This window comes from Abramis brama, assembly GCF_963993115.1.
Source record: "Abramis brama genome assembly, chromosome: 22".
NCBI classification, from domain to species: domain Eukaryota; kingdom Metazoa; phylum Chordata; class Actinopteri; order Cypriniformes; family Leuciscidae; genus Abramis; species Abramis brama.
The window spans coordinates 541,371-566,308 of NC_139984.1; the positions used below are offsets into that span (position 1 = coordinate 541,371).

Below are 24,938 nucleotides of genomic sequence, written 5' to 3' on the forward strand. Positions count from 1 at the left end.
AGGACATAGACATTGAGATAGAGGACATAGACATTGAGATGGAGGACATAGACATTGAGATGGAGGACATAGACAGTGAGATGGAGGACATAGACATTGAGATGGAGGACATAGACATTGAGATGGAGGACATAGACAGTGAGATGGAGGACATATACATTGAGATGGAGGACATAGACATTGAGATGGAAGACACAATCTCGACCTCAATGATGGTCCCAACCAGTAGTAAGTGTTAAAGGGGTGGTTGAGTGTGATTTCACTTTTCTAACTTTAGTTAGTGTGTAATGTTGCTGTTTGCGCATAAACAACATCTGCAAAGTTTAAAGGACCAGGCACAAAACGGTGCGTTTTTGCAAACCCTCAAAAAGTGACAACTTTAACTTGCTATACAAAAATATCTGTGGGGTATTTTGCACTAAAACTTCACACACACGCTCTGGGGACATCATAGATATATTTTACATCTTGTGAAAAGGGCATTATACCACCCCTTTAATATATCTTGTATTAAGTCTTAATATATCCTGATGCAAGTTGTATGTAATTATACACTTTTTTTTTTTTTTTACAGCAGAAAATGAAATTGTGTGTAACATCAAACACCTGTCTGCCAGTAGAGTGTGTTGGGATTGTCTGCCAAGTCATAGGCAATCAGCAATGGTATGTGAATGACAGTTTTCAGTGCAGAAATGCAGAATGCAGAATCTTTTAATATATACTATGCAATTTCTTCTCTCATTTGTGTTTAAGCTTGAATGGGCTTTGGGGACAGACAACCCAAATGAGACAGTTGCCAAAGTTGGAAACTTGGTTCTGAAAAGGAAAGATTTCTGTACTCTTGGTCTCAATGAGCTGTTGGAGGCAACAGTGAGTTGACATACAATAACATACAATAACAATAAGAAATGTTTGACCGTTAACAGTTCTCTTTTTAAAATTGCAGATTGCAAACAGCTGTCTTGAGGTAATCACATTGGTGGCTAAGGAACGAGTAAGTTTTTGTAAAGCTGCAAATCTCAAATAGTCAGAGTAGGGCTGGGCGATATATATCATGACATTGTTATGCGCATCTCATCAGTAAATCCGATTCCTTGATTAGTAGTGAATCGCCATAAGAGCTGCATTTACTACACAGAGCCGTAGTTAACTGACAAGCTGAGCCATCCCAGCGAGCAAAAAGTCGTCCAGAAGACGTCTAAAAGACGTCATTCTTAGACATCCAGAAGACGTCCTCACAGGAGCCAGAATGAAAGTTTTTTTGACGTCTTTTCTGGACATTGTATAGACGTCAATTAAAGACGTGCTAAAGACGTCATTCTTAGACATCCAGAAGACGTCCTCACAGAAGCCAGAATGAAAGTTTTTTTGACGTCTTTTCTGGACATTGTATAGACGTCAATTAAAGACGTGCTAAAGACGTCATTCTTAGACATCCAGAAGACGTCCTCACAGAAGCCAGAATGAAAGTTTTTTTGACGTCTTTTCTGGACATTGTATAGACGTCAATTAAAGACGTGCTACAGACGTCATTCTTAGACATCCAGAAGACGTCCTCTCAGGAGCCAGAATGAAAGTTTTTTTGACGTCTTTTCTGGACATTGTATAGACGTCAATTAAAGACGTGCTAAAGACGTCATTCTTAGACATCCAGAAGACGTCCTCACAGAAGCCAGAATGAAAGTTTTTTTGACGTCTTTTCTGGACATTGTATAGACGTCAATTAAAGACGTGCTACAGACGTCATTCTTAGACATCCAGAAGACGTCCTCTCAGGAGCCAGAATGAAAGTTTTTTTGACGTCTTTTCTGGACATTGTATAGACGTCAATTAAAGACGTGCTAAAGACGTCATTCTTAGACATCCAGAAGACGTCCTCACAGAAGCCAGAATGAAAGTTTTTTTTACGTCTTTTCTGGACATTGTATAGACGTCAATTAAAGACGTGCTAAAGACGTCATTCTTAGACATCCAGAAGACGTCCTCACAGAAGCCAGAATTAAAGTTTTTTTGACGTCTTTTCTGGACATTGTATAGATGTAAATTAAAGACGTGCTACAGACGTCATTCTTAGACATCCAGAAGACATCCTCACAGAAGCCAGAATGAACGTTTTTTTTGCGTCTTTTCTGGACATTGTATAGACGTCAATTAAAGACGTGCTACAGACGTCATTCTTAGACATCCAGAAGACGTCCTCACAGGAGCCAGAATGAAAGTTTTTTTTACGTCTTTTCTGGACATTGTATAGATGTCAAGTAAAGACGTGCTACAGACGTAATTGTTAGACATCTAAAGGCAGCCAGAATAAAAGTTGTATTAGACGTGTTTTCTGTAGTAGAAATGTCAAAGACTGTTAAAGACCCATACTGACATGGAAATCCCATATGTGCATTTTGCAAGGATCCAACTTTAAAAAATATTTACTTACAAATATTTATAAAACAGTGGTTGAACTTGTGAGTGAGCTAGTTCTCACTGAGAAAAACCCAGTTACTCCTTGTTAATGGTTGTCGTGTCATGAAACTGCAGACACACAGACCATAGACCTAAATAAGATTTTAAAGAATATTGATAATATTGTATATTCAATTGAATAACTGTGGTGTATATACTTGCATTTGTATATCTTAACAATATAACTAATAAACTGCTTACCATTTTCCTGTAAACCAAACTAATCACTCCAAGAAATCAACTATTTAAATCTCAAGATATATTTTTATTACTATTTTAAATCTTAACAGCCGAAAGAGTAAAGTATAAATTAACACAATAAAACTTAAAAGACAGAACAGTAAAGTTGTAAATTAACACAATTTCCCTTTAAATAATCTATAAAATGTTGTTAAAAAAATATAACATAACAGTTAACAAAATATGGCTGCTATAAGGTTCACAAGCTTCATTTATAGCAGCAAGCAGTTCCAGATGATCGGCTACAGACTTTCTTTGGGCCTCTGTTGCAGCTGGGTCCCATTTCATGACAGCAGCTACAATCAAAGCAAAAAAATCCACATGTAAAATAAATAAATACAAATGCCACTGTTGTGGTTTAGCTTATAGCAGAGATACATAGTTGAAAATTTGAGTACTCGAATCAATTAAATGAAATAAATCACAAATCAAGTAAAATTACATCAAGCCTGATATAAGGCATTCCACACACACACACACACACACACACACACACACACAGGGGCCATTTACAACTTCATGCGATTTTAGTGATCGGATTGCTATATGATCTTGAAAAGACCAGGTGTAAATGCCCTCCGAAACTCATTCGTGACGCATTTGAATCTGAATGCTCAAACCACTTCAGGAGGTGGTCTGGGTCGCATTCCAGAAAAAACTGGACATGCATCTGGTTGTTGAAACCACATATGTAAATTTTACTCCTCCCAAAAACGCTCTAAAATAAAGGTGTGAGAGCGTGTTATAGGCTATATGTCATGTTATAGCCAGTTATGACGACGCTACTGCCGCATCGCCGCTGACCATCTAACGTTATTCATCAAGCCAACGTGCAAACTATCGCAAATCAAAGTGAAAGTAAGTCCCAGATTCTTAACACACAGTTATCATCATTAAAAGTAAAGAAACGAAATGATCTTACCAGGGCTGTTGCGCTCTCTCCTATTGCGGTCTTTGATTTAGAAATTTTAACGGATGATCAATAAAATGCAGCTCATATCTGTTGCTTTCGGTGACGTGAACGCCATTAAATTTGCATAGCGAGGGAATCGAGGGAATTATGTGACCAGGTGTAAATGGAATTGTTGTGATAAAACAGATAGCTATCCGATCTGAGAAAACGCATCAAGTGGCCAGGTTTAAACAGCCCCATATACACACACACACACACGCACATATTAGGGGTGTAAGTTAACGGTTCACAAAATCCATGGTTCGGTTCGGTTCAATACGATACACTTGTGTCACGGTTCGGTACGTTTTCGATACAGGAAAAAGAAAGAAATACCAGAGAAATTTCCTTGTTTTAATATTTTTAACTTTTTTTTTGTATTAAACCTAACATCATAAAGTATGATTTTTTTTTTTTACTTTGAGGAATGATGAAGCTATAATTGACTCTTAGAAGCATGTAAAACAGCTCCTTGAAAAAAATGAAATGTAATATTGTAGTTATAAACAAAGGTTTATTTTAGTTCAGATTAACATTTGAGGGCAGTAATTTTATTTATGTCAAAAAAATAAAACCAACGTAATGTAACTTGAAAGCATTATAGCCTACTATTCCTGCCAAACTTCCATGGTTACAGTTAGTGTTACTACAGTAAATCCATGGTGAATGTTGCTGATCTGTGGACACTGGATTGTTCATTCATGGCACAATGTTTCTACGTCAGCGCTGTTTGATCCGTTAATAACAGAGAAATATGAATGCTTCTCACTAGATCTCGCAGCGATGTTATTACTTCAGTGGGGATCTATTAGCGCCGTGTAGTAACAGTGTCGCTTGATCAAGATCGGCTCGCGCTGCACTGGTCCAAACTGATAAACGGCCCGTGAAACACATAATAACAGCACCTGCTTTCTGGTCAGTTAGCCTACAGTACCTGCTTTTTTTGTGGAAACCAAAACTTTTGATTGTGAGAGAGCCATGTGTTAAAAGTCAGATGGCACTTAAGCTACTTTATGATTTGCCCTATGTCTGAACAAAAGAAATAAAAGTTAACTATCTATACCATATTGAATTGCATAGCATCATATTTTTGCAATACGTTGAATCGAAATCGAATCGCACCGGATCGTAATAATAGTGAATCGTATTGCATTGCATTGGTAGCTGGCAGCTGCTTATATGTATCATTAATGTATTGTATCGTTGGCTATGCATCGAGATGCGCATCGTATCAGCCTCAGTTATGGAGATGCACATCCCTAATACCTACATAGGAAAAGTAACTACATTTACATACTGTGAATCGTTTTTTTTATTTATCGAGAATCGTTTTTGAATCGAAAATCGCAATTGTATCGAATTATGACATTTTCTTAATCTTACACCCCTAATATAAACATACATATAGTACTTTGGAGACCAATTGTGTTGAAATAACATTGAGACAAAGGAGGTAGAGGACGAATACTCACTTCTCTTGGTAGCTGTTCCGATGAATGACGGATCCTGGCCACAGAAAGATAAAAGAGAGAGGTAAAAGGGGGGAATAAATTAGCATGGGTCACATTTCATCTGTTTTGTCTGGTATCTAAAACTTATGTCTGATAGAAAAATGTGCATCACCAAAAGAAGGAACATGTAGATTAACACAGTGGATCTGTCCAAATGGTAATCGTTTTAATAACGTTGTCATCTGAACAAAGAAAGAACTCTTCCGTTTTTAGTACATTGTTGTTGAGTAAAAGTTCCTTAAGTTTGTGTGTTCTTGACGTCTTTTCTTTTAACCCTGCAGGTAGTTACATTAACGCATCTATTAATAAAAGTTTTACCTATGGAACTTCGGTATGATGAAAATGTGTGTAATATAGCAAACCCAAACAAATGTTAAATGGAACTCTTCCACCATATCTAGTTTTAAAATGAATCACAGGAACTTGCCATCCTAGGTCACATTACCATAAATATAATATAAAATTACTATAAGATAAAATTACTTCAGTTAATTTACCATCGCATGCATGTCCCCCTTTGCTAACCCTTTTGTGGAAGGCTCTTTGTGAAGGGATTTAGATGTTTGCTTGGAACACCCCTTTAATTGTACATTTATTAAATCACATGTAAGGTTTATAAATAATACTAGGTAAAGGAGAGCAAACTGATTCCCCCTTCATTTTATCTACCTTATGCCGACCGAAAGGTATATGATTTTCTTTCTTCAGATGAAAACACATATTTTAGAAAAAATAAACTAGACTTTTAGAAATATTATCCATCTCTTGTGTTTGTGTGTCAAATAATGCAAGTGAATAGACACCAAAATGCTGAAGGTCGAAAAAGTCCAAGAGCATTGCTCACATGATAAGTGCAGAAAACATCTTGTGTGAACAACACAGCAAGCTGTGAGTAGGCTGTATGAAGTTTCTGGCATATGCACTTGCATTATATTGGCTTAGAATAATGGATAATTAAAAAATATATATTTGTGGAAAGAAAGTCAGATTTTTAATTTCGGAGTGCATTGTGCCTTTAAAATTGACTGCGGATTTAGATACTGGGTAACACTTTATTTCAATAGTCCACTTTAGACATTCTACTAACTATAAGTAACTTTGCAACTACGTGTCAACTATCTGTCATTAGAGTATTAGTAGACTGTCTGCTTAATATTTGCTAACACTCTGTTTTGTTGGTCCCCTAACAGACATTCTACTGACTATAAGTTACTTGGCAACTACAACTCAACTTATTCTCCTAACCCATTTCCTAACATCTAAACTTAACCTACCAGTCTATTGACTGTCTACTACAGCCTACTAATACTCTAATGAGAGTTAGTTGACATGTAGTTGAAAAGTTATAGTTAGTAAAATTTCTAAAGTGGACTATCGAAATAAAGTGTAACCAGACACTGCAGTGGATACTTACTAGTGATGGACTTGTTTCTCTGTTGGTGCCTATTCTGCTCCGTAAGTCCAATGCTTGATCTAAAAATTTTTTTTTTTTTTAAAAGAGTGTTAATAGGATTATTGATCGGGTAACATAGGACCATTTTTTTAATGTTCCATAAGTGTTATATAAATCTGGAGAACCCTTACTAAAAATTAACACTGTTTTGCGACACTAACCAAATGGTAATAAATTATTGTAATACGTAAAATAGGAAAGAGGCCGCACTATGCATAAACTTTTATTTGCAAAAACACGTTTCGGCGTGTGCCTTCATCAGTTTGCACGCGCCGAAACGCATTTTTGCAAATATAAGTTTATGCATAGTGTGGCCTCTTTCCTATTTTACGTATTACAATTATCCAGGCCAGCACTCTAAAACTTTATTAATATATGCAGTGAAGCCTGCTCCTATACTTACTTAATAAATTGTTGTATTAAATCCACCATAAAAACATGGTTTCTACACTATAATAAATAAAACATGGTTAATTTAGCAAATGTCCTTAAATGATTAGTTCACCTCAAAGTTGAAAATTGTGTCATCATTTACTCACCCAAGTTGATTTAAACCTGTATGAATTTCTTTCTTCTGCTGTACACAAAGAAAGATATTTTGAAGAATGTCGGTAAACAGACAGACTTGGGTCCCATTGACTTCCATAGTAGGAAAAAAAAATACTATGGAAGTCAATGGGACCCAAGTTACAGACATTCTTCAAAATATCTTTCTTTGTGTTCAGCAGAAGAAAGAAAGAAAGAAATTCATACAGATTTGAAACAACTTGAGGGTGAGTAAATGATGACACAATTTTTAACTTTGAGGTAAACTAATCCTTTAAAAGAACAGCTCATCCAAAAAAAAAAAAAAAAAAATAGAGTTAGCTTACTCACCCTGGTGTTGAAATTTTATGAGTTTAATTTTTAAAATTTTAAATTTTATCAATTTCTTGTGTAGAACCATAATTAAGATATCTTGAAAAATGCCTTTTATTTTTGTCATACAATGAATATAGGCCTAGTTGTTTTATTCCCAAAATTCTTGTGTTTCACAAAAGTAAGTTATAGAGGTTTGAAAAAAATACTTTCATTTTGAAAGACATTTATTTTTGGGTCAGCTAGGCCTGTAAACTCAAGAAGATAAAGCTTGTCTGGAGGGTTTGAACCAGTGCATTTGAGCAGAGTTTACATGTTCTGCCTCTATTTCACGTGTATTTTATGACAATACTCACCGCATCTGAACATCGTGTGGCTGGATAATATTTATTCCCAAAATGCCTGGATCATGAAGGAAACACACACATACACATCAATATTAGTTATTTGTTTTACTTACTAACGGAGACATTTGCAAAAGCTTGCAAAATTGACTCACCAGCTCCAAAACATATTATTACGACTCGTTAATTTAACTGATCGGTTAGCCATCCCGCGATCAACAATATTCAAAAGCCTAGTTTGGAGATTCTTATAGTAAGACTGTGACAGTTCCTTTCTGTCTAAGATACAATATTCTCAGTTCACTCGTTGTAAAGCATTTATTTTTTATCATAAAGTTAGACAAGTTAACGTTACACATCCTAGCAGCACATAACATTAATACATTGGGAATACCGTATGCACTAATAATATTGCTCTAATCGCGTTTAGATTCTCACTTTAATACACTATATCTTGATGTAGCAGAATTTGTATAAAATAAAGTTATTTACCTTCCGTAGATTGCAATATGTCCGTTGTTAAAATTCTTTGTCCATTTCCTTGTTTGTTCTTCATTTACACCCAGCAACACCCAGCAACTCGCTCAAAACATTTAGCAGTCCGATGTAAAGTAATCCATGTTTTAAACGATGTAAAACCCACAGAATAGGCTAATATTGAAGATCCCGCGCAGCAGCAAAGCAAACACCGACTCGCTCAACTGACGTTTATTCAAACTTGACTCATAAAGGCGCGCTTAGTTGTCATTGGCTAGATTCCTGGATGACAGTCAGAATAAACAGAGAATAACCAATCATGCTCAAAACAGCTAGGAGAGACAGCCAATAGTGTGGCAACATTGCAATTACAGGAAAATATGAATATATATATATATATATATATATATATATGTTTTTTTCATTGCAGTGCATGATTAAAAATTAAAGATTAAAAATTAAAGATTAAAAATACTGTAAGAACTTACAGTAACTGACCATATATAATATGTATTTACCACTGTTCTTATAAAGCGCAATTTAATAGAGCAAACAGTGTATTAAACAGAGCAAACACTGCATATATTCATATACAATTCTGTAAGATCTATATGAAAATCTAATGAATTGGTATCATGGTGGTGACAGTTACATTCATGTGACCCATAATGACCCTTTTACACTTTCACAAATTCTTGACCTTTCCTTTAGAAACACTCTTATGCCTAATAATGTCAACATCCTTTTTCACCCTGTGTGGCACTGGTACACAACCTGTTGGTTTAGAGTTAATCCTCTGTCCAACGCAACACTTTGGTAACATTGGCATAATTATATACAAGTTACAACATAATACCCCGGGTTTCACACTTTCACAGGCAAGACTTAAGCCTGTAGTCCCAGACTAAAATGCATGTTTGAGCAGTATTACCTGAAAGCAACTGACATATCTTATGGCAGTGCCATTGTTTTGTCTCAAGATGCACACCAGTAATGTTTTTTTTTTTCTAAGGCACATTTTTAAAAGCTATAATTAAATACCCAAATTGAACTAAGGACAAATCCTGGCTTTATCTAAACCCTGTCTGTGAAACCGGGTCTGGGTTAGAAATTAAGGGTTAAGGTTAACCCTAACCCTAACCTTAAGACTTGCCTACAGACTTTTATTTAACAGCTTGGTGTTAACTGCAGTGGTTAGGCCTTTAGCATTGATAAAGGACAAAAATCTTCTCACTGTGACAGTCTGTTTAGTAAAGATTGTTTGTATGGATTGTCCCTAAACTAGAGCTATTGATGCATTCAAAACATACCTGTATCATAAAGATCGTATTTACAAATTGAACATACATGAACGCCGCCACAATGATGAAAATATGAGTAGGAAGCTTGGGATTTTCTTTTAGCCCGATCTTGAAGAGTTATGAGTGTGTCAGTGAGAAACATGTAATACCACAATACTTTGGTATTTAGCAGTTACATTGTCAGGCTTTTCTATTTACGATGAAGTAAGCTAATGCCTGCACAAAATATGACAGTAGTATTACAATATAACATGTAATGATACATTTTACAGTGGCTTCATAAATTAATTTCAACATAAATAGTAAAATAGTAAAACCTCATGAATACAAACTTCCCAGGAGGACTTAAAAGCATCATGTGTGCATCATGAACCCTGTTGGTGTCTGACCAGCAAGATCAATTTAACAGTTAATGATATAGTCTGTAAATTAACAGTCAGTTAATTAATTTACAGATATTGTTTGTCATTTTGTTCTGAACTAGTTCTGGCTGTCAGTGGACGTTTAGATTATGGCTGGATTGGACATCATTATTCACGTCATTTATGGACTGTTTCTGGATGTCAACGGACGTCCAGATTATAGCCAGTATGAACGTCTTTTCTGAACTAGTTCTGGCTGTCAGTGGACGTTTAGATTATGGCCGGATTGAACATCTTTATTCACGTCATTTATGGACTGTTTCTGGATGTCAAAGGACGTCCAGATTATAGTCTGTATGAACGTCTTTTCTGAACTAGTTCTGGCTGTCAGTGGACGTTTAGATTATGGCCGGATTGAACATCTTTATTCACGTCATTTATGGACTGTTTCTGGATGTCAAAGGACGTCCAGATTATAGTCTGTATGAACGTCTTTTCTGAACTAGTTCTGGCTGTCAGTGGACGTTTAGATTATGGCTGGATTGGACATCATTATTCACGTCATTTATGGACTGTTTCTGGATGTCAACGGACGTCCAGATTATAGCCAGTATGAACGTCTTTTCTGAACTAGTTCTGGCTGTCAGTGGACGTTTAGATTATGGCCGGATTGAACATCTTTATTCACGTCATTTATGGACTGTTTCTGGATGTCAAAGGACGTCCAGATTATAGTCTGTATGAACGTCTTTTCTGAACTAGTTCTGGCTGTCAGTGGACGTTTAGATTATGGCCGGATTGAACATCTTTATTCACGTCATTTATGGACTGTTTCTGGATGTCAAAGGACGTCCAGATTATAGTCTGTATGAACGTCTTTTCTGAACTAGTTCTGGCTGTCAGTGGACGTTTAGATTATGGCTGGATTGGACATCTTTATTCACGTCATTTATGGACTGTTTCTGGATGTCAACGGACGTCCAGATTATAGTCTGTATGAACGTCTTTTCTGAACTAGTTCTGGCTGTCAGTGGACGTTTAGATTATGGCTGGATTGGACATCTTTATTCACGTCATTTATGGACTGTTTCTGGATGTCAACGGACGTTCAGATTATAGCCAGTATGAACGTCTTTTCTGAACTAGTTCTGGCTGTCAGTGGACGTTTAGATTATGGCTGGATTGGACATCTTTATTCACGTCATTTATGGACTGTTTCTGGATGTCAAAGGACGTCCAGATTATAGTCTGTATGAACGTCTTTTCTGAACTAGTTCTGGCTGTCAGTGGACGTTTAGATTATGGCTGGATTGGACATCTTTATTCACGTCATTTATGGACTGTTTCTGGATGTCAACGGACGTCCAGATTATAGCCAGTATGAACGTCTTTTCTGAACTAGTTCTGGCTGTTAGTGGACGTTTAGATTATGGCTGGATTGGACATCTTTATTCACGTCATTTATGGACTGTTTCTGGATGTCAACGGACGTCCAGATTATAGCCAGTATGAACGTCTTTTCTGAACTAGTTCTGGCTGTCAGTGGACGTTTAGATTATGGCTGGATTGGACATCTTTATTCACGTCATTTATGGACTGTTTCTGGATGTCAACGGACGTCCAGATTATAGTCAGTATGAACGTCTTTTCTGAACTAGTTCTGGCTGTCAGTGGACGTTTAGATTATGGCTGGATTGGACATCTTTATTCACGTCATTTATGGACTGTTTCTGGATGTCAACGGACGTCCAGATTATAGCCAGTATGAACGTCTTTTCTGAACTAGTTCTGGCTGTCAGTAGACGTTTAGATTATGGCCAGATTGGACAAAATTACTCAGTGTCATTAATCGACTAATTCTGGCTGTCAATGGACGTTCAGATCATGGCCTGGACGGGCGGACTTGATATCAACCTGTTTTGTACGTCCACAGACGTCGCTTGCTCAGTGGGATATCGCATTAAATATCGCAGGCGATACGTCCATGATAATTAATGCGATATGGCTCAGCTTGTCAGAGACGAGCTTGACGAGATGCGCATGACAATGTCACGCTATATATTGCCCAGCCCTAAGTCAGAGACATAGCTTGTGTCAGTCTTTAATTGGTATGTTATGTTGTAGGGAATGGATGTGTGGACAGCCAACGCATATGTTGTGGTGACCTGGTTGCCTCCAAATAATTTGGACCCATCCTTGTCATTTCCAGTGAGGCCACAAAGTTACATAACATTCACAGCAGTGACCAATTTTATTTTAAACCAACTGAATGGATTTTTTTAATCATCTATAGGATTGCATTGCACTGAAAGACTGCATTGTCTTCCCTGCTTGGAAGCCAGCACACTGGATGTTGTGTGTAAGTTATTTGTAATCTGGCTATTTAATGTAACTTTGCAGTGTTGTCTGAAAATTGCCTGCTTTTGTCTCATCACAATTCAGAAATACCATTTCATGATTCAGAAGTACTAACACTATTTTTTTGCAGGTCATGAAGCCAAAAGATAGGCACATGTACTTCCTAGATTCAACCAATCCATATGGGTTGGGTGATGAGAGATATGTGAAAGTTTTCAGGTTACAAAAATAAATATAGAAAATGTTCAAGGTTCACTGTTCAATATGTGTTCCAAGTTCAATATGTGTTCCAAGTTCAATATGTGTTCCAAGTTCAATATGTGTTCCAAGTTCAATATGTGTTCCAAGTTCAATATGTGTTCCAAGTTCAATACGTGTTCCAAGTTCAATACGTGTTCCAAGTTCAATGTGTGTGTTCCAAGTTCAATGAGTGTGTTCAAAGTTTTGCCATTCAGAGTGTCCCGTTCAAGAGTTTATTAAGTAAGGGATAATGTAGAGCGAGACGGTTGTTATAGCGAATACAACCCCGACAGGCTGATCAGGACCCCGACGCGAAGTGGAGGGATCTTGAATCAGCCTGAAGGGGTTGTTTTCGCTATAACAACCGCCTCACTCTACGTTATCATGCTTATTACATGGCTACCTACCAAATAATCAATAATTTGACACAAAATATTGATTTAAAAACGATAGGCTATATGTCGAACGTCGCATTACGAAACCAGAAAACAGAACGCAGTTTTGTATGTGCATATACAAGTCTTTTGTATGTGCTTCATGCATTTTTTTACTGTTTTACTCAAGATAAAAGGAGCGAGCAAAGATGATCATGACCAATGTCCCTCGCATGTGAAGATCGATATTTAAAAGTAAAAAAAAAAAAAAATCTTCACATTAACGTTTAGATATTTAAATAAAATAAAACGCCAATAACAAAGTGAGATAGGTAGGTTAGCTGATTACCTTAAAATTCCATAGATATCGGCATCAGTTCATACGGCTGTTAACACTTTCTATGACAAGCGGATGCGATGAGACCAGGTTTCCGGTTTCGTCATGCGACGTTCGACATAGAGCCTATTGTATTGCTTCCGCTAAGGAAAACAGTCTGTTCCGTCTCTACAGTTAGAATCCTGCGTCCATAGCAACTCTCTGCTTTGCATGGCAACGGTGTGTTATACTTCGCAGTGGTCTGTTATCAAGAAATAACAGACCACATTCTACATTAGAATTAAACCAAGCCATGTAATAAACTTGCTTAATGGTTACTTGCATGATGTTCTGATTCTGTATGCTGTGACAGTTTTTTCAAAAAAATATATTCAGAGCTTCAAACTGTATTTGCTGCACAATGCAACTTCATATTAACAAATCGGTTTTATTATTTGTGTATTTTTGTTGCAGTAAACTGACAGCAAAAATTTCACCTGGCAAATGGGTGCTACTGAAAAACAAGGTTGGTTATAAAGAAGTCGGCTAAAGTTGGGACTGAAGTTTCAAACCCTTAATAACCTAATGCTTTTTTTTTTTTTTTTTTTTTTTTAGGATATCCCACAACAGATTGGTGGTGTAGACTGTGGAGTCTTCATGTTGATGGTGAGATAATTATGTTTTGATCTAAATCAATGATTAGTGTGTTTTTAAAAAAAATAAAATAATTTAAGTTGGTAAATAATGAACATGGAAACATTTTTTTTTATTTGACGATAATTAACTTTTAACTTAACTTTTCCTGTTTTCCAGTACGCTCTACATCTTGTCACGGGAGCACCCTTTGATTTTACATCTGTAAGTAATTTACCAGGTCAAATAATTGACCTTTATGATGTTGTAGCAGTTGAAATATCAAGATTTCTCTATTTTTTGTCTTCCAGTGCGACTTTCCGAACATACGGAGATGGTGGGCTCTTATTCTTCTGGAAAATTTTGGGGTTTTCTCTGAAAGGTAGATACTGGACATTTACTCCAGCCCACTGTTACATTTTTACCCTCTTCTGATCAATTTTAAATTAACCAAGATATGTATATTCCAGTGCAGAAACCCCTACAAGAGTTGAACGAGAACAAGCTATGCTTAGCAGCAGTGAGGCAGTGTGTATATATGTTTATATAATTATATTTAAAATAATAATATATCTTAACATACATTTATAAGAAATATTAAAGTCACATTTTCCTTTAATATTCTGTAATGAAGGAGCTCCCAATAATCTGGCACATGAAAGAAGCTGTGGAATGGCTCCATTCCAACAGCCATCTGCTCAAGGGTCCAGTGGAGAAGCCTCTTTTCATTCGAATGGACGAAGAAGATAAGGAAAAGGCCCTCAATAATCTCCGGGAACAGTCAGAAGCTTCCAGAGAGCCCTTTGTATTCCGTTTTGTGCTCAGGGATGACATGGAGTTTTTTTTTGCAAGAATGTAAGGACAAAATGGGCCTCAGAGTGAATTCCTCATTTGATAGATTTTGAAGTTTATTTACATTTTTGTTTCTTTTAATCCTCTTCACCACTGGAGGGAACCTTCCACGGAATATTAACTTTACCCATTGAACTTCACTTCCCATAATACCGCTTACCTGGGACTGATTGCGTTACACACCTGCATGTCATTTACACACACTCATATAAACCACTTCCACACACATACATCCAACATGAAGTCTTGATTCTGCCCCAGCCATCATTTCTGAGCATTTATTCCCGTGTTTGATTTCTGTTCTTGACCTTGGATTGTTTATCGTTTCTGATTCTCTGCTGCCTGCCCTGACCTGGACTGTTTATTGATTCCTGATTCTTGCTGCCTGCCTCGACCCTTGCCTGTACACCTGGTTTGTCTCTGCCTAGCCTGCTTTGCCCTGTCTGCTGTGTTTGACCCTGCCTGTCTTGACTACTCTAATAAAGCTGCAAATGGATGCCACTGTCTTTGCCTCATCACAACAAGAGGAAGAGGGAACGAGTATTGCGTAAGTTGCTTACGCATCGGGAAAGTCTTCTTTCTTCGAGATCTGAAGCCAAAAATTATCCTTAATTTTGTATTCATTGTCAACGCAGTGCGGCAGCCGGCAGACCATGGCAGGCTGTATGAGCGTGCTCATTGGCTGCTCAGCGGCAACTGCTTAAGCCTACCAGTGAGCCCTGAGTGACGTCACATCCAATGAGGGCGCTTCGCGCCCTCCACACCCCTCTAACCGTCAAGATGGGTGTGGCCAGTGTGTATATAGGCAGGGCTCACAGGCTGAAATTCTGGTTTTCGTAGTCTGAAGCGCAAAAGCTTGTGGCGCGTCACGGCAGGTTACGCAATACTCGTTCCCTCTTCTAGAGAGAACCGAGGTTACATTAGGTAACCGAGTACGTTCTCTTACGAGAGGTTCTCTCGTATTGCGTAAGTTGCTTACGCATCGGGAACCCCTTGTCAACGCCGTGCGCGCCGAGCATCCAGCACATGAATCCCAGGGAGACCGGGGAAAACATAACGCTGAAAACAAGGTGGCCGGTCGGAGAAACGGGCCAACACATGTACAAAGCACTTCACTTCGTAGATAGATAGAGCGGCACAGCCGGTCTATACATATCGATGTAAATAGTGCGGCCGGCAGCGCGGGCCCACACAGTACATAAGCACATATTAGGGAAAGAAATAGAGCGGTTTCACAGTCTATTTGTTGGGAGAATATTCCCAGCGCGACAGAGTATAGGGCGGGCGGCCAGCGGCGCGGGCCAGCACCAGTACACAAGCGCGTAACGGGGAATAAAGGAACAGAGCGGCACAGCCGGTCTGAGCACAAAATACTCCTTCCCTTGGTGCCATACCAGAAATATCACCAGTATGTGAACGTAGCCTGCGCATAATCGACTGGGCAGAGCATACATGCCACTTATACTGATAATAGTTTAGCCTGCAAGGCAGGAACTTCCAGGTTATAAAACCTCACGAATGTCGATGGGGAGGCCCAGCCCGCTGCCATACAAATATCGTGAATAGAAATTCCGCTGGACCAGGCCCACGAAGAGGCCATGCCTCTAGTGGAGTGGGCTCTGATACCCAAAGGGCACTGCAGGTGTTTGGAGGCGTAAGCTGCTGCAATCGCGTCCACTATCCACCTGGACAGGCTCTGTTTCGAGGCGGCGAGACCCTTGGTGCGTCCGCCAAAAGAAACGAAGAGCTGCTCGGAACGCCTGAAAGCGGCGGAGCGCGTGATGTAAACTCTCAGCGCCCTAACAGGGCATAGGAGGTTATCACTGTCCCCGTTATCGGATGCTGGCAGAGCCGAAAGGGAGATGATTTGTGCCCTAAAGGGGGTTCCAATCGCTTTGGGGATGTAACTGTGTCTCGGTCTGAGAATGACGTTTGAGTCATTTGGTCCGAACTCAAGACATGCAGGGCTAACAGATAGCGCGTACAGATCCCCCACGCGTTTTACTGAAGACAGAGCTATCAGAAAAACGGTTTTGAGCGAAAGGTACTTTGGATCCACGGATTCAAGTGGTTCAAAGGGAAAAGCCTTCAGGGCCTCCAGGACCAAGGACAGATCCCAGAAGGAACCGAGGGGGGCCGCGGGGGATTCATCCGTCTAGCTCCTCTGAGGAAACGGATAATAAGCTTGTTCCTTCCTATTGCCCGGCTGCGCGTCGTCTCAGCGAACGCTGCAATAGCCGCCACATACACTTTGAGCGTGGATGCCAGATCGATCCACCGGCTTGAGAGAGGAGATCCTTTCTCACCGGGATCGGCCATGGGGGTGAGTGCGACAGCCTCACTAGCTCTGGGTACCAGACTTGGTTCTCCCAACGCGGGGCTATGAGAAGCACTGGGTGGTGCGTTTCCCTGATCCTCGCTATGACCTGTGGTAACAGGGAGATCGGAGGGAAAGTGTACAGCGGGAGGCTGGGCCAGGTTTGGGACAGCGCGTCCTCGCTTGAGAAAAATATCGGGCAGTGAGCGTTGTCTTTCGACGCAAAGAGGTCGACCTCCGCTCGCCGAATAGGCGCCAGAGGAACTGGACTGTCTGAGGGTGCAGGGACCATTCTCCCGGGGGAATAATGTCTCTGGACAGTCTGTCTGGGCCGACATTCAAATGGCCCGGCACGTGCGCGGCTCTCAGCGAGTGCAACGAGCGGTGAGCCCACACGAGAAGGCGTTCTGTCAGGTTGCACAGGTTTCTGGACCTGACACCGGCCTGTCGGTTCACATAGGACACCACGGACATGTTGTGACATGTTGACCGCTATCATCTCCAAACAATTTATGTGGAGGCGTTTCTCTTGGTCTGACCACAGGCCAAAGACCGGTTTGCCCTCGAAAAGAGCGCCCCAACCTGAGGTGGAAGCGTCCGTCGAGATAACTTTGCGGTGTGAGACGGCTCCCATTGTCACTCCCCGCTGGTACCAGTCGGCCGCTAACCAGGGCTTCAGTGCTGAAACGCAGCTCTGAGTCACTCTGATTCGAATGCCGCCGGAAGCCCAGGCTCTGTGAGGCACTCGGGCGTTCAACCAGCATTGCAGCGGGCGCATACGCAATAGACCCAGCTGAAGCACTGCTGCAGCTGAAGCCATACAATCCAGCATCCTCTGAAATGTCTTGAGAGGTGCGGTGCTGCCCGGTTGGAAGGACGCAGCCAGGCGTTGAACGCAGCGGGCCGTCATTGCCACAGTGTCCAGATCCAAACCCAGGAAGAGGTTGATTGACTGGGCACTAATGAGCTCTTGGTCCAGTTGACCGTGAGCCCCAGGCTTTCCAGGTGGCTGAGAAGCACTGTTCTGTGGGCGATGAGTTCGGCCTCTGACTGTGCTAGAATCAGCCAATCGTCCGGATAGTTCAAAATTCGCATCCCCTGACCTCTCAGGGGAGCGAGAGCCGTGTCCATGCACTTCGTGAATGTACGGGGTGCCAAAGACAGGCCGAATTGCAGGATGGTGTATTGATATACCTGACCGTCGAAGGCGAATCTCAAGAATGGCCTGTGACGGGGTATTATCTGTATCTGAAAGTATGCGTCCTTTAGATCGAGAGAGATAAACCAGTCCCTCGGGCGAATTTGCGCGAGGATCTGCCTGGTTGTGAGCATTTTGAACGTCTTCTCATAAGAGCTTTGTTCAAATATCTCAGATCCAAAATCGGTCTGAGAGCTCCGTCCTTCATGGGAACGAGGAAATATCGGCTGTAAAAGCCCGACTCGCTCATAGAAGGGGGAACCGGTTCTATAGCCCCTTTGCACAGAAGTGTGGCTATTTCTGCTCAAAGTAGATGTGCTACTTCCCCATTCATTCTCGTCTCGGTACGCACCCGAAAGCGCGGGGGGCGGCGAGCGAACTGCAGAGTATAGCCTAGTTTTACTGTGCTTAGCACCCATTCTGATGCGCCTGGAAGAGCTTCCCACGCTCTTGCGTGTGCAGCCAGGGGCAGAATGGCCTCCGGGCTCTGATCGCCGCGCATCGCGGGCTCGAGAGCTCGAAACGGAGGGGCGGGCGCAGCGCGCGCGCTCTCGGTGCTTAGATACGGCGGATAGCACACAGAGATAGCTGGCCGTTTTACACACAGTGTCCCGGTGGCTTTGGACGGGGAACATATAGTGTGAGGCGCGACGCGCGAGGGCGGCGTCGGGGGCGAAATGTTCGTTAGTATGTGTGAGCGCTCGAGGGCGGGCACAGGATTTACATTTAAAACATGACCGGTCGTGAGAGGCCGTGTGACAGAGCGGGCAGTGAGTAGGTGTGGGCACGGTGAGGTGGACACGTGACCTACTTTTAACACTCGAGCGGCTTCTGCCTACTTAATGAGAGTGGGCTCTGTGAGAGACACGGGATTTATAGTGCTTGTGTGCAGGGGTGAACACGGAAACGTGGGCACATTCACTGCATTTGAAACACATACGGCGTGAGCCGTGCAACCGGACATTATGCTTATTTGAGATTTCTCTGGGTCGCCGTGAGAACGGTGGTTGCGCGCAGGCGAGCGGGTAGATATACCGGTTCGTTGGCTGCGAGGTAAACATCTGCAGTAGCCGTGGCAACGGGGGCTGACAGAGCGTGAAGCTTTGACGGTGGTCCAGCCGCAGCGGGACTAAACCGTCTTTTCTTCCCTCGTGTATAGACGCTCATAAATAAACGAGCACCATGTGGTGCGAGTGGTGCGAGAGGTGGGTTCGCTTTCTGTATGTAAGAAAGGCTGGTCGCGAGCTCGGAGAAGCGAACAGTAAAAAACTTTAACTGCCGCGAGAGCTGGGCTCGAACACGGGTCTCTGGCGTTACAGCCTATGATTCTGCCACTGGGCCACAGGGGAGAACACGTTAGCTTTCGGTTAGCGCGAGCATATAAGAGTACGACCTCATGTTTGTTTGCAGTCGTGCGTGTATTAAAAACAGGCTCGTTTACTGCAATAGTAATCTTTCCAGCCGCCTGAACTTAAGAGGGGACTGAGAAATGTTTGAGAATTTGGCGGTTTGTCCGGCCACAGCGGGACGAAAGCACTCTCTCTCCTCTTTTCGCCGGTGAGTGAGGCGCGCGCGCTGAACGTTGCTCGTGACCGTCCGCTCTGTCATCCCTTGTGAACGGCGCAATCTGCGCGGCCCAACAAGGGGAAGTGCGGGTTCGCTTTCTAAGAAAAACTGGCCGCGAGCTTGGAGAAGCGAACAGCATATATTTTTATCTGCCGCGAGAGCCGGGATCGAACCCGGGACTCTGGCGCAAAAGCCTAAGTTTCTGCCACTGAGCCACAGGGGAGAATGCAATAGCTTTTGGTTAGAGAGAGCGTAACAGCGTCAGTCTTGTGACGGCGTTTGCATGCAGGCGTGCGTGTATTTATAACAGGCTCGTATACTGCAATATGAACAATTCCAGTCGCCTGAACTTAAGAGGGGACTGAGAAATGTGTGAGAAATTGAGGTAGGTCCGCGCGAGGACGGAGTAGCTTTCTTGTAACGTAAAGAGAGCTCCAGGACCGTCCGTTTCTACCATACCTTGTGAGCGGCGCAGTTTGCGCGGCTCGAACAGAGGGAGAGGAAGCTCGCTCCGAGACAGCATAAATTTTTATCTGCCGCGAGAGCCGGGATCGAACCCGGGTCTCTGGCGCAAAAGCCTGTGATTCTGCCACTGAGCCACAGGGGAGAATACAATAGCTTCAGGTCAGAGCGAGCATATAACGGCGTCAGTCTTGTGACGGCGTTTGCTTGCAGGCGTGCGTGTATTTATAACAGGCTCGTATACTGCAATATGAACAATTCCAGTCGCCTGAACTTAAGAGGGGACTGAGAAATGTGTGAGAAACTGAGGTGGGTACGCGCGAGGACGGAGTAGCTTTCTTGTAACGTAAAGAGAGCTCCAGGACCGTCCGTTCCTGCCATCCCTTGTGAGCGGCGCAGTTTGCGTGGCTCGAACAGAGGGAGAGGAAGCTCGCTCCGAGACCGTCCACTTCTGCCATCCCTTGTGAGCGGCGCAGTAGCGCGACTCGAACAGAGGGAGGGTGTTTATCTCATTCGCCTCATCCCCTGACGCGGCGGCGGCGCGGGCGAGAGCCGGCGGTTGAGCGGCCGGGAGGGGGGGCGGAGAGAGCGAGAGAGAAGCTCGAGGGAGAGGTTCCGGCGAGCTCCTCAGTCATATCAGTCTCCGGTGGTCTCTGCGAGCGGCGCTTCCTATTGCGCGGCCCGGCAGGGACAGGCGGAGCGACAGCTTGGTCGAAAACTTCAAGTCGAGCCCGCAGGGTCGACATTGAAAGTTCTTAGCACTCGGGGCAGCCGCCCGTAGAGAGTGCGGTGGCGGCGTGCTCGCGGCCCAGGCAGAGAGCGCAGAAGAGGTTTGACGTTTTGACAAAAACGCCTCGAGCTCTTTTAGAACAGTGAGAGATAGTGTGTGTCGCAGGGCGAGCACACACAGCAGTAATAAAAGGATATGTCGCCGGATAGCGTAGCAGGCACGGATGGCTGAAGGCGGCAAAGGCGGCCGGCTTCTTCAGGCGCTGTCCTAGGCTTGCTGGTCGCTGGTTTCAACGGCGGCGGCTCTCAAGATCCAGCGATGCGAAGAGCTTCGCTGAAGACAAGAAAATCAGAATTTCAGCCTGTGAGCCCTGCCTATATACACACTGGCCACACCCATCTTGACGGTTAGAGGGGTGTGGAGGGCGCGAAGCGCCCTCATTGGATGTGACGTCACTCAGGGCTCACTGGTAGGCTTAAGCAGTTGCCGCTGAGCAGCCAATGAGCACGCTCATACAGCCTGCCATGGTCTGCCGGCTGCCGCACTGCGTTGACAATGAATACAAAATTAAGGATAATTTTTGGCTTCAGATCTCGAAGAAAGAAGACTTTCCCGATGCGTAAGCAACTTACGCAATACGAGAGAACCTCTCGTAAGAGAACTGTGCAGAGCTGTGGGTCCCCAGGACCAGGATTGGGAACCACTGGGTTAGACAATAGACACGAGCACATGGCCCAAAATAACAAAACACCCATGTGCAGCACAAGACAGGACAGGCATGTGACACTATGCCTTTACTTTATTAATAAATCTTTTAATAAAAAGTTGAGAGAGGTTGATTTAATTTGCTAGAGTTAAATGCACTTTATGGTGTAACTGTTTACTTTTCTTACAAAGATAATGCTTGAAGTGCAGGATAAACCTCTTGCTGTCTGTCGACGTGCAATACATATCAAAAGTTATGTACAAACACCTGTCTGTTCTACTCATTTTAACTGACTCAAAAAAATCCAAATTCTTTGACATATAGCAACTTTTTTTTTTTAACAGTAACGCAAATAGTTACTTTCCCTGGTAACGAGTTACTTTTATTATAGAGTAATTCAGTTACTAACTCAGTTACTTTTTGGAACAAGTAGTGAGTAACTATAACTAATTACTTTTTTAAAGTAACGTTCCCAACACTGGTCGTTATACCTCAAGAAGCATGTCCTTAATGTGCCATATCTTCAGGCCTGCAGCTCCTCCTTTTGATTGGGTCAAGGCCATCAATTTCGGGGTGCATTGGTCAAGCTTAGCCAGAAAGGTTGATTCAAGGCTAACTGTTGTTATCCTCTTGAATTCTTCACTTAACTACAGGGCACACCAGTATGAAGGACCAAACATGACATAAGTATAAATAAACAAATAAATAAATAAATGCAGAAATAAATATTTAAATGTGAAAAAACAAGTAAATTTTGGAAATGAAAAAGGCTATATCTGTATTTTTACATTTATTTATTTATTTATTTTCAATTTGTGGACATGTATCCACATTGTATCAATCCATAGTACAAAAATAATGGTTTAATAAACATTTTATAATCTCACCTGTGCTTCAGTAAAAAGTGCAGGCCAGCGCTTCATGCAGACACTGATGGCAGGGACCTCTTTCACTATTTCCTCCCGACAAAGGCTGAATGTCTTGGCCATTTTCTGAGCTACCACCTTGGAGTTGTCCCTTTTCATCATTTCACTTAGGAGCTCCACTCTCTCTTTTTCAAAACTTGCAGTAGTTTCACATTGAGCATGAGGGGGTAGGTAGTTTACCTCAGCCTTCTTTGTTTTTTTCAGATTCGTTTTTTTCAGATTCAGAGCCGGTTCTGTTACTGAAGAATCCAACACGAGACAACGATATGGCGCAACCAAACTGTTACATGATTGGCTGTTAGCGTGTCACTCCCTACGTTGCTAGGTTACCAGAGAGTAAGTGCCTTTGTTCATGCAACCAAACTTGCTTCGCAACCTCTGGTTTCTTCCGACGAAGAAAAAAAAAATTGAACGTTTTAGCGAACGCATTTTTTATTGATATTGATTGCATGTCTATCGCGAGACATATCGTTATCGTTTTATCGCCCAGCCCTACTTTAATCCATGTTTTTAACTAATTATTTATCACATTAACTGTCTTAACATGAATATTAACCCTTATAAATGAAATATGGTTCTTCAAAATAAATTCTCAACAGACAATGAGAGCAGACTGTCAGAGTGTTTCTGTTGAAAACAAGCACTGAGACCCGGGGAGAGAGCAGCTGCTCGCTAACAGCAGAGAACAGGAGACAGACACTGGTCATTTTTATTTAATTTGTGTAACGTTACATTTTTTTCATTAACATTAAAAACACACTTTTGTGGTAAAATATGAGCAAAAGGTAAAAAATGGAATTCCAAAAAATTTAGACGAAAAAAAACGACATTTGGAAAAATAAATAAAACGAAATTTAGGAAAAAAATAAAACGGAATTCATAGGGCCCTACATAACTCCGACTGGTTTTGAGCAAAGTATCTGAACAAATAGTGTAGCTACTCAATCAGTGACAGGCTACAGCTACTAGCTAACTTTACCTCGGCACACAGACTATACTATCAACACTGCTCAAATTTCAAAGGACTTCCAGATTTCGGTATTCGGTTACAGTAGGCTATGACCAACAGAATCCTGAGCGAATGCGAATATGTGTAATTAAGCATAAAATTACTTACCATTCAACGAGTTTCAGCTGTGGCCCCACTCGTCTGGCCTTGAACATGCACACGGAAATTGCGGGACATTTACACGTCAGCAAATTGTTTTTTTTGTATATATATATATATATACATATTTAAGCAATTACTAAAGGTCCTCTGATTTAGTTTTTAGAGTGTAAATGCATAAATCTAACACATTATAAATACATTAATTGACTGAGAATGAGTCTTAGATATGCCATTCCATGTTTGAATTAAGCTGACCTCCAGTGTGCGTCCTGGGAATCAAACACATTACCTTAATACGATTCTTCATCTGCTAAACTACAGCAATGTACACAGCTGACTTATGCAGCAGCCAAACAAGGGCAACAACCCCACTGGCAAATTTTAATTACAATCAGTATACAATTTTTAAAACCCACCTCTGGATCGCTCCATTCATTCTTTCCACGAGTCCATTGGTCTGCGGGTGGTATGGGCACAAAGGGACATTTCGATGTTCAGCACCGTGCAGACATGTGCATTGAGCTGCAGTTATAAAAGAAAGATGTTTAAAGGGACAAGGACAACACTTCATGAGATCAGTGTATTTATGTAAATGTTTGCATGTAAACTATCCTCATTGACAAACTCTTTGCCTTGGTCAGTGAGTACCCTTTGAGGCGCCTCAAACTGATGGACAGATTTCAGTAAACAGTCTGTGACTTCTTGTGCTGTTTTGTTTTCAGTAGGTACGCCTGGGGCCACTTTATAACGCATTATAACGCAGATGTACTGATTTCCATTACCTGTAACTGCGAGTTTGCCTATCAGGTCCATGCCAATCCATTCAAAGGGTTGTGTAACCTAGTACTAATTACAAGAAATCAACATTAACCCATATATCAAACTTTCCTAGGAATATTTTGAGCATTATCAACATAATTAGGCCTACAGTTTGTCTATTACACAATTTTCACTTGTTTCTATCGGTCTGTTTAACCTGCATGTACATATATAGAGCTTATTACTGTAGCTTATTTATCTGCTGTATTATTCATAATTAGTTATTTAGGGTTGTGAGGGTTGTGCTTTTGAGTACCAAAAGCATACCACAATAGGCGTGTACTCATTTTTACTGAGGATCAGCTGGCCTGGCATGGCAATGAGCTCCATGGCTGCTGGCAGGGAAGTCTGTGAAGAGTTAATCTGCCAACTTTT

General features: G+C 41.6%; 1 protein-coding gene across 3 annotated transcripts; it reads left to right on the plus strand.

Annotated features, from left to right (window-relative positions):
• Positions 1-19: 19 nt before the first annotated feature.
• On the plus strand, positions 20-14,091 carry LOC311073138 (uncharacterized protein). 3 transcript variants are annotated; one of them, XM_084098612.1, is made up of 9 exons: positions 20-228; positions 575-663; positions 754-870; positions 947-994; positions 12,080-12,163; positions 12,249-12,314; positions 13,718-13,769; positions 13,859-13,909; positions 14,057-14,091. In XM_084098612.1, the coding sequence occupies exons 1-7, from the start codon at positions 39-41 to the stop codon at positions 13,718-13,720; spliced, it is 597 nt and encodes a 198-aa protein (XP_083954738.1). In that variant the 5' UTR covers positions 20-38; the 3' UTR covers positions 13,721-13,769; positions 13,859-13,909; positions 14,057-14,091. The 3 variants fall into 3 exon arrangements, with proteins under 3 accessions (XP_083954738.1, XP_083954736.1, XP_083954737.1); XM_084098610.1 differs by having other exon boundaries at positions 12,080-12,162; positions 12,238-12,314; XM_084098611.1 differs by having other exon boundaries at positions 578-663; positions 12,080-12,162; positions 12,238-12,314.
• The last annotated feature ends 10,847 nt before the right edge of the window (positions 14,092-24,938 follow it).